Source organism: Bombus pascuorum, chromosome 8 (assembly GCF_905332965.1).
Source record: "Bombus pascuorum chromosome 8, iyBomPasc1.1, whole genome shotgun sequence".
Classification (NCBI taxonomy): Eukaryota; Metazoa; Arthropoda; class Insecta; order Hymenoptera; family Apidae; genus Bombus; species Bombus pascuorum.
The window spans coordinates 1,562,778-1,576,893 of record NC_083495.1 but is presented as its reverse complement, the minus strand read 5'-3'; the positions used below and the strand labels follow the sequence as shown (position 1 = coordinate 1,576,893).

Here is a 14,116-nt window from a genome sequence, read left to right as displayed (position 1 = left end):
CGCTCGTAACGAGCGCTCGCTGACACAGTGACACGATTGGCTACCCCTGAAAGGATGACGTTCGTACCTCGGCACCCTATGGTTCGCTCATTTTTGTACCCCTGTGCGTGTCCCTTATGGGAACATCCACCCTTCTGTGAACTTCTCTTGTCTACGAGTCGCTAGGTTGTTCACCCTTCTTTCTATTCGAATTGCTCAGAGAGCATACCCCAGCCTCGAGAGCACGGGCGACAACTGTTAAGTTGGTCACCCTCCACGATGAATAAAAAAAAAAGAAAAAAAATAATATCGTGCTTCGATGAACCGGCATTCTTTTTCTAACACAATATCGTATAGTCTGTCGTGAAGATTGCGTTGATTAACGCGCTTGAAATTGTTCACTTTTCACTCGATATATCTTTTTTTTTTTTTTTTTTTTTGTCTAAACGATTTCTACGAAAATGTTACAGGGTGGTGAAGAAGCGGAAAATGGATCAGCCACGGCAGGTAGTCCGGTTGAAGAAAAATCGGCAGTAAGTAGTCCAACAGCGGAGAACGAAGCCGCCCCTGTAGCAGCGGCAACAGCACCGTCGACCGAGGCGAAGGAAGAAAGCCCAGCATCGGCCGCTAGTAGCCCTACCGAGGAAAAGACAGAGGAACCCACTCCCTCTGCTCCAACTCCTGTCCCTGTCGAGGAAAAGAAAGAGGAGGTCGAAAAAGTGGAGGCCGAGAAAAAAGTAGTCGAGGTCAGTCCAGCCGGTGGTCAGTTCATAGCGGACCCGGTAGAAGTCTCCGTATTCCGAGTCCAGACAGTCGCTACGCCGTCTATCATTGAGAGGAAAACCAGTGAGGATATTCCTTCCTTGCCTCCGTCCAGTCCACCACCAACCCCCATAGATACGTCGCCTTTGCAGCAGGCTCAGCAGGCCGCGGCGACCGCGACCGCGCTAGCGGAGGCCCTTAAGCTGCCTGCCGAGGCTGCTGACAAGGATATAATTACGCCACCAGCCTTATCTTCCCTCTGCCCAGAACGTAACGACCCGTCAACACCAGCCGCGGAATCTCTCGATGCGACTCCCCAGATGCGACCGCCCATTTCTTCTGTCGACGAACCCCCAACAAAATCGACTCTTATCCCTGCGAGCGTAGAAGCTCTGCCGCTGATAGATACAGACGCGCCTAATCCTCCGGACGATGTTACCAAGAATTTAGAGTCGCTTAGCGCCGGTGACGGCAATAAGACTACCGAGGTCGACGCTCTCCCGCCTCTCAAGAGTGATGCAAAAAGTCTTCATAGCGTTCCAGTCAACAAACTGGAACAGCCATCATCTGAGAGCGATATCAACCAAAAATGTGTAAGGGAGACAACTCCCCTTACCGAGGGGAGCGACGTTGAAAAGTCTTGCGAGCTCAAAGTCGATGAAAATGTCGCGAATCCTTCGCAAAAGATACAGGTCGAACAACCTTCGCAGTTATCGGATAGAGTTAGCAATCTCGACGGCGGCGAGTTGATTGAAAACGAAACGTCGCAAGTAGTTCTAGAGAACGTAGTGAAGGAGGAGTTCGTTGCACGTGAGAGAGAACAGATACCAGAATCGGTAAATATAAAGGAACGTGTCGAAGAACCAGTCGAAGAGATTATCGAGCCGAACGAAGTTGTTCAAGAAGATATCGAGCGAGTGGAAGAAGCCGCCGTTATCGATCCACCAGTTTTGACCGTTGATGCGATCGTGGAATCCGAAGAAGGTCCCGTTCCGATTTCCGAAGAAATCTTAGTAGAGGCAAAGCCAGCGGTTGTCATTCCGGAGGATGAGGAAGTGACGGAAACGCTCGTCGAAGAAGTAGCCGATACCGGCGCGGATAATTCGAAGGTAGATATCGAGTCGGTCCAAGTCATTCCGGAAGTGGACGACAAATTGGAAACGGAAACGGAACCCGACGTTGCCGTACCTACGGAAGAAATTCTCATTTCCGAAGTACCGGAAAAATCGAAAGATCCATTTGTTTCTAACGAAGCGGTGAACGATCCTGTTACGCCTATTACCGATTCCACGATCGAGAACGTTATCGACAAAGCGATAGACACACCCGAGATGATTAGGAACGAGGAGGAATCGATGCCCATGCCGCCTCCACCTTTGTCAGAATCACCTGTTCCCAGTCCTCAGGAAAAATTTGATTTGGAAACCGTAAACGTGGCGGACAATTCGAACACAGTGCCTTCCCCCGTTGTTCACACAGAGTCTCAGATTTTAGACGTAGAACACGCACAAGAAGTGGACGGATCTCCTCTTTCACTGCCGGAACAACAAATCGAACAGACGAACGAATGTTTCACCGCGGATATTCCCGTTCCCCAGACAGATGACGCGTCGTTGAAAATATCAGACAGTCTGTCGCCCTGTCCCGTTAACGAGAAAGCCACGTATCTCGCGAGCGAAACACAAACGAATCTCTCTTCGTCCAGGCTGGAAGACGTTCCTGGTCTCACGGACAATTTTCCCACAGCCCTTGAGGATACGACCCAACAGTTAGATTCCTTCAAATATCCCTTACCGCCGGAAGAGCTCTCTTGTCCGCTCAATATGTCCGAAACGAATAGCGAGCTTCCAATTCCCGACGAGAACGCGTCCAGTTTAAGAAACCCGACAGAGACACTACCGATACCGCCTAGAAGCTCCAGTCCTTTGTCCAATGTCAGTATCACGTCTGGCCTAACAACATCCACAAAAGACTCCTCACAAACACTGTTGTACGACGACCAGAGCAATCGAGAGTTCAAGATGGAATCGGTGTCGATAAGCCTCAATTCGTACAATGAGTCCGACATTGAATTAAAGGAGAGGTTAGCAGAGTCTCTGGCGGAGACTGAGAAGCAGGAAGAGAGCTCGGTTTCGTGTCAGTTGTCAAACAACGCCACGTCGTCGACTACTATCCAGGAGATCCATCAGGTGACTAACATGTAACACAACCTCCTGGCATGAATTCAGGCAGCCAAATACCTTTGGTGGCGCCTCGTTCCAAGTATCTCGTCGTACGGTCCGCACAAACCAATCGTCTCTGTGAATATAGTCTGAAAATCTCGACTTTCTCCCGTTTTCCCCATGTCCCGATGCTCTGTCCAGTGCTCTGTCGCCCGACACACATCGCGTTTTGTACCTTCGTTCAAACCTCCACACATCGAATCCCAGATAATCGACCATCATCCTCGGTATCTCAATTTCTCACCTTCGCTTTACGACGTTCTCTCGACGAAGGGTAATCGAATGAGACCGAGACTGGCACATCGACGTCTGTGGGTTTTTGCACGAATTTCATCTAAACGGTCGACAAAATCCTTGTCTCGGCGTATCTCCATGCACGATATGGAATAGAAAATCTAAACAGAATCGATTGTGTCGCACAACACATTCTCCCCTCATGGTATATGTCCTTTCTCTCTCTCTCTTTCTGTCTTTCTTTCTCTCTCTCTCTCTCTCTCTCTCTTTCTCTCTCTCACTTTTATTTCTTCTTCTGTCTCTGGTCCTTAACACACGATCCAGCGTTTTTAAAAAGAAAGGGTCTCGTCGAATGCATCCTTCGTTCTGTCGAACGTGATTAACAACACGTATACTCTGTTGCTGACAACTCCTATGACGCTTCCACCACCAACCATTACCAGAACAACCGTTACTGCCATCACCTGTGTTGTTTGCCTCTTGGTTTTCTTGACAATATTAACACGACTTGTTATTCGAATCGAGGCGCTAAAGTAGAGCATTTGTAGCTCGACACATAGATAAACGAGCAAGAAACATTCGCTGCACTAGTCGAGTCCAGTTTCCGTAGAAAATTTCTTTTTCGTCGGAACGCTGTCACTAATATAACATAGCCGCTCGACTTAGACGAATTTCTAGCGTGAATCTCATTGATAGACGTAAACTTTAAACTAATTGTATACACGTAAATAGCTGAGGTTTTTAGAACTTAATTATGGCATAGAACTTATTTATTAGACATCGATACTATCATATGCTCTTTCCGTAATTGCATCTGTTTTGTCGTTAGCATCTTGTATTGCGCATGCAGAGTTTTCTTATTCGAGGGTTTATCAGCAGGGTTTCCAATTCTTTGCGCTGTTCGAAAAGCATGAGGAACGATTCTGTCCTGCCACATGGTGGTCATCTTTATGGTAGTCATGTCGAGTATCTATTTACTTGTCTATGGGAAAATAATCCTTATTGTTCGTTTCTCAAGTGGCTCGACAGAATCGACCTTTGCGTCTTTTATCCTCGTAGCATGTTGGGATTTGGACTTGTTGCGGACGTCCAACTTTCCCGATCGAATCCTTTAACAAGGAGATATATACATTACAGAGCACTCCTGAACCCGAGGCCCCAGTAGAAAATAACGTGGCTCATGACAGTACGACAGAAAGTTCAGCCGATGCTATCAAGGTTACAACACCAGCCGTCCCAAGCGAGGTACCCGCTTCTCCACCATCTGCCCCAGCCATTACCGAGGATGTCGCATCGGTAGCTAAGGTAATATCGTGTCAACCTGATTTTGTACTCTATACGCTTCTATCTTAAGTAAACGTTGTAAATGCGCAATATATGATGATCGCCAACAGATCGTTCGCGCGGGTTAGCGCGGACGATTCCGAGACCATTAACGCAGTTTAATGTCCAAAGAAGAATAAAGTGCGAGGGGCCATCTGATTAGCATCTTAATATAGTTTAATTCTTTACTTGTAAGATATCGACGTAGTTCGACGATACAGCTATTAATAGCTATCTCATTTTCTTTTTTCTTTTCTTTTTTTTGTTAAAGGCTATCGAAGAGATGGACATAAGCGATAAGGCTGTTGCGGCAGCAACCATCGAGTGTAATACGAACGTAAGTAGAGTATACAAGTTATTTTTGTCGACAAATACTTGTATGCATATTCTTATCGAACGTGTAATTTATTTACTGTTTACAGGAAATTATCGCGGAAGCACATTACCAAAACAACATAAACGAATAAACACCACTAACCGAATTGTATTTTGGGAAGAAGAAAGTTCTTTTCTCTCGTTAAAACCAAAAAAGTATATTATATAGATATGTATATTTGGACCATTCCTGCAACTAAACAGAAAATAACGTTCTTTCGTTACGAGCAACAAAAAAATGGAACGATGTGACCGCGACATCGCGAGAACATATAGACTTTATAGTAGGCCTATTAATAATTATTAGATGGCATCTGACGGCAGGGCGAAAGAGAAAGTTCACGAAACGTGAACGATTGTATCATCCAAGAGAACGGGGTTACGAGGACGGGCCAGATAAAAAAAAAGAAAGAAAGAAAAAAGAAATGATTCTGAAAATGTGTAGTGCCGTTCGCGGGTGGTATCTGGAAGCAGATAATTCTTACTGTTCTTTTTCGACACGAATGAAATATTTTTAACCGTGGGCCGTGCTTATTTGTAACATCGTAACAAGTGGCCCTGCTGTGTAAAAAATTTAGAACCTGTCATTGTTGCTATACATAAATCGTATTATGTGACCATCGCGCGGCGGACAAGCGACACAAACGAACATTCGAATTAAAACAAAATAAATAATGCTAACAAAAACTTCGTTTGTCGCGTATTCCAAAAAAATACTCATCGAGGCGCGTCTCCTCGTAACTACATATGTATTGCTATATCGAGAGAGTATAAAGAACAAGAAAGCTGTAATAAAAAAAAAAAAAAGAAAAAAAAAGAAAAAACAAGGGAAGATCAGAGACTGACAGAACAAGGTGTGCGTGTGTGTTCGAATGCGTGAGAGAGCGTGAGAGCCAGAGAGAAGAAAATGAGAGAGTGAATATCGAGTGTCAAGGAAAGAAACAAGGGAAATAGGAAAGAATAATTTGGGATATGTCTCTTCGCCAGAGTGTGAACAGAAAAGGAGGAGAGATAGGATGGACGAAAGCAGAGCGAGAAGAAAAAAGTTATTAAAAGATACGTCAAAGCGCACGAGTAATGAAACACTCGCATCGCGATTTTAAGGACAGTCGATTATTTTGCTCGTATTTCTTTCGCGGTCCTTGTTTTTCTTTATAATTGTACAATCGAGAGGTTTTATGTTGTAACGAGGAACTGCACACTTCTACGTATGACTTTGGTACGCGCGAGCACTCGATACAATTACACACATGTAAGGACATTACACGCCAATGCGTACATACGTATAATGCAACACACGAGATAAGGAAAACATACAGTATGTCGAGACAGTGTAAGTGATATATAATCTAGACATAGAGAAAGCGTTTGTGTAAATTCGGCGTTTGTCCTTCGGAATGCTACTTCTCCATACGAGAATACTTACGAGGAAGCCTATTCGTAATTTTATAATAATCACTAAAATATCGCCTAATTACAATTACGAAACATGCACAATTACCATCCAAAACGGATTCGTTTCTACGGATCTTCAGGAGTAAATAATTACCTATGACAGCTTTTTTTATTAAGACCGTAGCGTAGATCGTAAAGTTAAACGAAAAGCGCATATATGTAAATGCTCCAAAATCTCAGAATACATGTAAGTGTTAATGGAGCGAGCGTTCATTGTGCCCGCGACCGGCATTGATTTTTAAACGATATATAATGAGTAAGGCGAAAGAGGTAAAATTAAAAGTTGTATAGTAAACCTTTCATTAAATATATTGTCCGTAATGATCTTTACAACGAAATTTTTTCGAGGCAAGTTTTGGCGACGAGAGCGAACTTTTTATTTAAAAAAAGGAAAAAAATAAAAAAAAAAAAATCCTTGAACCCGACTGATCTGTGCACTCGAATTATCAATCGTTAACGCTGAGGCGCCATCGACGCAAGCCTCCTCGTTTATTTATTTTGCGCGTCGGAACTACAAAATTGTAAATGAGATTTTTGAGTCGATAGTGCCTCGGACACAGACCAACAGTCTTCAGTATCTTCGATGAGCAGTTATAATAGTAATTAAACTATTCTACATTTATCTATAACCTATAATAAACTGTGAAACAAGTGTAAAACCACGTGTACTTATTTGATCTTGGAAATTTACTGCGATCATACATTGAGTATAACAAATCCTTTTATTATTGATTAATTTGTTTACATCTGAGTTATTGCACTATATTTTCCATGGTATTTATAAACGTGTCCAATTCATCTTTGCTTAATTCCAAATCTAGAATACGTTTTGAGTCCTTACTTTCAAGAATGAGATCTAACTGAAGAAGGGGCTCTCTTAAGGAAGCTAATTTGCTAGACCCCATTACAAGCTGTAAGAATAATGCAATTAATAGCAATGTACCTTGAACAAATTTTTTTATTAGTTTACCTTTAATCTCCAATCAAAGTCAATTACTGTATCATACTTTTCCTTAGAGTATTCCATCAACAATGCATCTGTTAATTGTTGTCTTCTTACTTTCAAACACGATAATATATTCTGTTGAATTTGTTCAGGTAATTCGTGGTACTCTTGTGGCATCTAAAGAGAATTATATTTACTAATATGAAAGTTTTATTTCTTTCAAGAGAATATTAAACATACCTTTTCTTCTGTTAAATATAATGAAGCTGGATTTCTTAGGAGCATAGATATTAATTTATATGTTTCTTCGTATTCTTCTTTACTCCAATCCATGCTATTTACGAACTTATGATAGGTTGGACCTGGCCTGCCACATATTTCATCCACGCAAGCGTGCAACAACTAAATATACGGGTTAATTTTTTAACAAATAAATAATTTCTTACTCCGTTGATCATTGTAGTACTTACTTCCTTCAAAACGTGAATTTTGTCCTCACCAAAGAGGTTAAGGTACAACGTTTGAGCAGTCTCCATAATTTGCAAGTTCCGTAGAACTTTCTGTGTATTTCGAATTATAAATAACAAAATTTAGTAAATTTTTGCACGTTTGTTTGTGTATTTATTTTACATGACAATAGTCGTACATTGCAGTTTCATTTACATCACACATGATAGATAAACTTAAATATCATTCACAAAAATAGTTACAAATAAATTTATCGTATATAAATAAAGAATTTCATATTTCATTCATATTTTATTAAAGTTGATACTTCTAATATTTCACGCTCCGAAATGTACGAAAACTCATTGACAACTGACAAATTCGTTTTATCGCCATCTCTGACTGCCAACGATTATTTTAAGTGAAAAGTATATATATATATATGTATATATATGTATGTAGAAAGGAATAGTGGTTATTATTGTAATAAGTCTAAGATTTATTAACATAAAAAATGAAATGTAAAATGAGTAATAATACGTATAACAATTTCTTACAACATATGTATGTGTTTAGAATATTAATGCCGTATCTAGGGAGAAAAACAGCATTTACTAACGTGACTACTAGATGGCGATAGTGTGACCTTTAGAAGCTTGTCGCGCCATTTTTTATATAAAATATAATTCGACTGTTCCGCGCACGCGAGTGTATTTTGAAGCGATATTAAAGTATTCCTAGTAATTGAGATGAATATAGTGCCATCGAATATCGATCCGGATAAGATGAAACTCCACGAGATTTGCTTAAAGGTAAATTGAAATTTTATTGAAATGATACTCATGAATTTCTTTATACAACTGTACTGCTTGATTTGTTGCCTACATCTATATATGTATATTGCCTAGAAGTGGTAGCGAGTACAATAGTAAGCTGAATGTCGAATGGCGTTCTGTACATATTCGCGATTAACGATAGAATATTCGGCACAAAAAGATCGAAAAAGACGGTCTTGATTCATCGTGTACATTCGACCACAGATCAAGCGTAAAGGATTAAATAGTCAATAGCGCGACTGAATGCCATCTGTATGAACACGTTTTCGTCATATTTGAAATGACAATTTTAAATCGTAGTTCATAATGGGCGCGCATAAAAGTTTCAGGAGTGAAATTGAGTGCAAGTGAAATGGTAATCTACACCCGATTGTACATGATGTTTCCGTGGCCACGTAAATGCTAGATCGGCTATGAAATCGGTTTCACGATCAAGTCGGCTACTACGTACGTACATACTATAATAATGTATATAAAAGCGTACAAAACACGTTTAGGGGGTGCGATACGAAATGTTCACGGCTCGAATAACACATCGAGCCAATCGTACTTTGCTCCTTTTCTTCTCGTATACTTCGAAGGTCCGTCGTTTGTATAGGTTAACGATGATCCTGCGGTGGATTCATCGAGAAAATATTCGTTGTATGCTCGTACCATTCGTCTTTTGTTGCTGTCGTGTCGATTTGCTCTTTTATAAAATACATATAAACATAATGGAACACGGATGCCACGTTATGGCACGATTTCTAAATGTCCTCGGCGTATTCGTGCGGGAACATAAGAACATACGAGTACATTGACGGACTCATGTTAGATCTCTGCGCAGTTACTTCTCGCGTTCACCGTTTCTTCGCTTTGGTATACAACCATCGATATTCTCTACATAGCCGATCGACTTTCTGTTAGTCTATCGCTTAGTCTATCGAACTTTCAAAGAGAATCGTTTGGTATAGAATAGGGACAGGATCTAGGACTAGGCTCATGGTCCTATGACAATCAAGTCTTTTGTCACCAATTCCAAAACTGGCTCTGTTAGCACTATTGGCTATAAGGAGCAATCGCGTCTCTCTCTCTCTCTCTCTCTCTCTCTCTCTCTCTCTCATCAGATCTACTAAATTTCAGCCACAGCTGAACAAATCGGTTATTTGCAATTTACAAAATCAAAGTATTCGTGCCCCTTGATCTTTGAACAGTGTTTGGATCAAGATTCGAGTATAACGAACTATATTGTAAACTGATTACACAAGAAGCTTTTCTATTTTTGCTAATATCCAAACTTTGCTGTTCGAGACGAATCAAAGGGCGATTAATATCGAAACGTATATGATACGAATAATCACGTTCGACTATAGTAGCGCTTCGTTATGTGTCTAATCATTGTACGCAATCACCGATTCGAATTTTTCTCCATTCGTAACGATAGAAAAAAAAAATGAACAAAATATAGTGACAAGGTTGACGGCGAAAATAGCAGGATACATTTATATATAACTGCTTCGGGGGGTACATATGTATACATATATCGAGTCTTACGCAAAGGTACTCAGAAAAGATGGCACCGTTCGTTTCATGTACGTCGCGCGCGTTCCACGCACTTTTGACTTGTTTGTTCTTCCTCTTCCTCCTCGGTTTCTTCTTCATTAACACTTGCTCTCTTTCCTCTCCCGCTTCTCTAGCTCCTGTATCGGTGGTTAAAGTTCGTGTGGTAATTGGCAATCGCATCGAATTTGTCTTGTTTCCGAGGACACTTGCCTCGTCGCCCCATGTATTCACCAAACTCGCAGATTGGCATCGCGCACTCCTCATTTTGAATGCATCTGTAATTCGACGTAATGAACTCGTATACTCTCGTTATTGCGACAAAAGTAGCTGAAAAATGTTACTCACAATCTATCGCGAAGAGAGAAGAATCCTTTTCCTCGCTTGATCTTGATACAGTTCTGGTCAGTTTCGAAGCAGGTGCACTGGCAGACGCCTTCGGGCGTCATCCTCGGTGTGAATTCCGAAGGACACCGGCACCTAATCAATTCGAAATTACAAATTAGTCGTTGGTGGAAAGCGATCGGACCTCGGTTCGAAGCCAATAGCAGCCGATATCGAAATAGCGAAAGGTGAAGGAAAGCGTACGAACTGCACGACATTCGTTTCGATTGGAAGACGATCGATGTAGGTATATACACATAGATATAAGAGAGAACTCACGGCTTTCTCGGTTGTGCCCTTCTCATGTTCTGAGGTTGCGGGGACGACTGATGATGCCTGTAGACTCTCTGTTCGGAGGGTTTCTCGTTGCTCGTGTCGTATTCGGTTCTCTCTCGACACTCGCATTCCGTGTGGTTGTAGAACGATAGCTTTTCCACTACGCTGCTGCCGCCCACGTTCGTCGTCTGCAAGAAAAACCGGGAACGGATCGTTATTATTCCGCGTTCTCCAATAACACGACAATAGCGCGATTCGAAAAGAAAATCTCGGTTCGCTTGGAAAAGTAACGCGAGGGCGGTTGGTATCGCTTCGCTTTTAATTGAGTTTAATTAACCTTAGTCGGTTGGTTGGCTGATTGGTCTAAAGTGGAACCGTTCGCTGGCCAATGGTTAAATCAACGGAAAGGGGTTATCCGTATCGCGGGGCCACACGTAGCAACTCTTCCAATCGACACTAATTACCCTCGGTTACTATTTTTACGAGCAACGATATCCAGCCTCGTGCCTCGAACGATTCCACGGAACCGGGACACAAATTCGAACGAAATACATAATACATGTGGAAAGAACCTTTTGAAATCGGGACCGTGGAAAAGCTAGTGTTTCGTTCGGTGTTAATTGCCGACCACCGGGCGACGCGGCCGGAATTTGCCAGTAGCTGATAAGTCTACTCTCGCATTTCAATCGTCCGCCTAGCGTTCTTCATCCTGGTATCGGGAACGTTGGATAGAAAGCTCGTAAATCGCGGAGGAAACGAAACGGCCGGTTTTCCATGGGAATACAGATTAGAGTGCCTGCGTTTCAGAACACACCTGGCTCGAAAGGAACGCAACGTGACCGCGTAACGAGTCGAGTTTTAATCGAGCGTGTTTATAATTGCTGGCAAGGATCGCGGATCGAGGACCGATTGCTCGTACGCGTAATTGATCGTGTTAAGTGGGTCGTAGGATCGTGGCCGGGATCGATGACAATAGGCTAGCGGAACAAAATGCCGCGATCCCGTGTCCAAGGGTACCGGCGATCGGTCTCGATCTGCCGAGGACTTATCGATGGGATTCCGCGGGTAGGCGCGGTGATCACGACGTTGCTTCAACGTCAATCAGTGCAACGTCGTCGGGATCAAAGGTCGAGGGAGAAGCATCGACAGACTGAGCCGCAATACCGATCGCTTATGCAATCGCTAATTGCAGGGAAGTTCAGAATCGCTCGTGACATCTTGTTGCTTAAGTCTCGTTCAGCCTCTTTCGTTCGTTCCGTGTGTCTCTATTACGCGTTACGTGGGCAAAGAAATATCACCGACACGATTGCTAACGAGAATGAAACGCATTTTATAATCGAACGCGTAAACCAGCGAGATTTAACGACCAGAGAGGCGAATAAATACTCGAGACTCTGATCGAGGATATATGAAAGTCAACAGGTTGCTAATACGGTGGAACAAGAAGGTTCGCTTTATCGAATGTTAATATTATTCGCGGCTGGTGTACTTGGAAAGCAATCGCGGCATCTAGAATGAACGAGCTCGAGGAAACTGAACCGATTGTCTTTGATAGAACGTATAAACGGGCGAACGTAATGGTAACGCAGGACGTTTCCATGGTATGAATAATAAAGAAACGCACGTACGGAGGACAAATTGCTTCGGTCGGTTCCTTTCCCGTTGACAAAACGCGAAGATCTTGCCGGGGTCTCTGTAATACGAACTGTGCTCGTAGGCTGTCTTCCTTCCTCTCCGACGTACTCTGTCAAGACGCTACGCCAGGATTGAGATTCGCGATCGTCCCTGACGAATAGCCTGGCCGAGAAATCGTGGTCATAAATTTTGCGCTACAGTGGCGTACCTAGCCTCTTATCCCATCTTGCAGGGTTCGTATCCGAACAACGCCGAAACATGATCTATCGATAGAATTTAGGATTTAGCGATTTCCGAATACCTGGTGCCCGATTCTTTTGTCGAAATTCGACGAAATCGTGCTGGGCGCATTCTTCTCCTACTAAACCTGCGTAGGGCAAGAGATTCGTAAGGTCACGATGGGTCGACGCCATTGTCATGCCGTTTTATCTCCTGGGCAGCGGCCATGGTGGCCTCCGTAGCGCTTTCTCGCGACGCATACATCCGTTTCGAATTTTTACATATTTTTTGCGTGATTCTCTGACGAAAAATCGAGCGTGAATAATGCACTTCCGGTCGTGGCCCAGTGGGTCGGCCGCCTTCGCAAAGGGAGCCGAACAATGTCTCATGGGGTGAGACGGGACACCGAACGAGCACGCCCATACGACGTATAAAGTCAACTCGAAGCTGTCCCCGATGGCAATCGAGTTCGTGTTCGACCTTTTGCTTCGCACGACCCTTTTGCTCGTGAACGTATGCACGTCTCCATTACGAATTTTCCCTTTCGAACGACCCGATTCGAGCATTCCCGATAACATCTCACCGACCATGTAGCTCGAATTTGAAGGTTAGGAAACCAACATGAAAGGAAGATGGACGCGTGGGAGGAGAAACAAGTCGTTCGGGAGGATTCCTTCACGACTTTTTCTCTTCGAATTCCCCAACGACGCGTTTTCACGCGGAGATAGAAATTCGAACGATGTCACGATCGTAGGAGACGGTGTAGAATTCTCGACGAACGACAAACAGAACGATCGACACGAACGAATAGAGGGAAAGGTAGAAGAACGCGAGAGACAGTCGCGGGACTCCCTTCTGCAGAGAGACGCATACGTATCCTGAAATTTAATTTGTTCGTGCGTTATTTTCCTTCGGTAGGATTGAGCAGCTGACCGACCGCCTCATTAACATTCATCGTATCTCGCTCGGGGCACCTACTCGTGAATGAAACACGGCAGAAGCGGGCACGAAATCACGTGCACACGAGCCTCAGGATCGGTGAACCGTGTCGCTCGCGTCTTCCATTTCGTGCTTCGTCCCGTGTTTCCTGCAATTTTCGGGATACGGGCACGCGTTCCGTGAGTCGAGTCGCGATCCATCGCGACTCATCGCAACTCACGAATGAGACATCGAGCCGCGGCTCCGTTGCGAAACGTCCGATTGTATTCCGATGCATTTGCCGGCCGACCATTCCCGAGAGGTTGTACCAACTTACGGTACAAGACGCGGTAATTGCCTCTGGAAACTCTTCGCTGTCGCTGACTAACTATCCTAAGATTTTACCACCACCGGCGAATGCTTTACGAGCAAGTCTCGCCAGGAGAATGTAAACCACGAAAGCTTCCTTTCGGCTCGTTCCACCGTCGAGGAGAACTTTCTCGATAGAAGATACTCTCTCGACTCAACTCTCCAGGTATCTATCGCCTCCCTAGCGAAAATATTTC

The 14,116-nt window shown here is 43.5% G+C and overlaps 3 protein-coding genes across 3 annotated transcripts in view; 1 reads left to right on the top strand and 2 right to left on the bottom strand.

Moving 5' to 3' along the window:
• The window catches only part of LOC132910215 (A-kinase anchor protein 200-like), a 38,704-nt gene extending 31,695 nt beyond the window's left edge, over positions 1-7,009 (top strand). The window contains exons 5-8 of the mRNA XM_060965792.1: positions 450-2,930; positions 4,335-4,502; positions 4,792-4,857; positions 4,943-7,009. Coding sequence (XP_060821775.1) covers positions 450-2,930; positions 4,335-4,502; positions 4,792-4,857; positions 4,943-4,987 — 2,760 coding nt within the window. The 3' untranslated portion in view covers positions 4,988-7,009. The remainder of the gene's footprint in view (positions 1-449; positions 2,931-4,334; positions 4,503-4,791; positions 4,858-4,942) is intronic.
• Positions 7,010-7,016: 7 nt separating this feature from the next.
• Positions 7,017-8,182, bottom strand: LOC132910206 (COMM domain-containing protein 8-like). Its single transcript, XM_060965780.1, has 4 exons — positions 7,767-8,182; positions 7,537-7,698; positions 7,321-7,473; positions 7,017-7,261 (listed from the first exon to the last, which is right to left on the bottom strand). Exons 1-4 carry the CDS (start codon positions 7,830-7,832, stop codon positions 7,103-7,105), a joined length of 540 nt encoding a protein of 179 aa, XP_060821763.1. The 5' UTR covers positions 7,833-8,182; the 3' UTR covers positions 7,017-7,102.
• Positions 8,183-8,544: 362 nt separating this feature from the next.
• The window catches only part of LOC132910188 (uncharacterized protein DDB_G0283697-like), a 60,224-nt gene continuing 54,652 nt past the window's right edge, over positions 8,545-14,116 (bottom strand). Inside the window, exons 4-6 of the mRNA XM_060965748.1 lie at positions 10,782-10,966; positions 10,467-10,598; positions 8,545-10,396 (exon numbers count right to left, since the gene is read on the bottom strand). Coding sequence (XP_060821731.1) covers positions 10,252-10,396; positions 10,467-10,598; positions 10,782-10,966 — 462 coding nt within the window. The 3' untranslated portion in view covers positions 8,545-10,251. The remainder of the gene's footprint in view (positions 10,397-10,466; positions 10,599-10,781; positions 10,967-14,116) is intronic.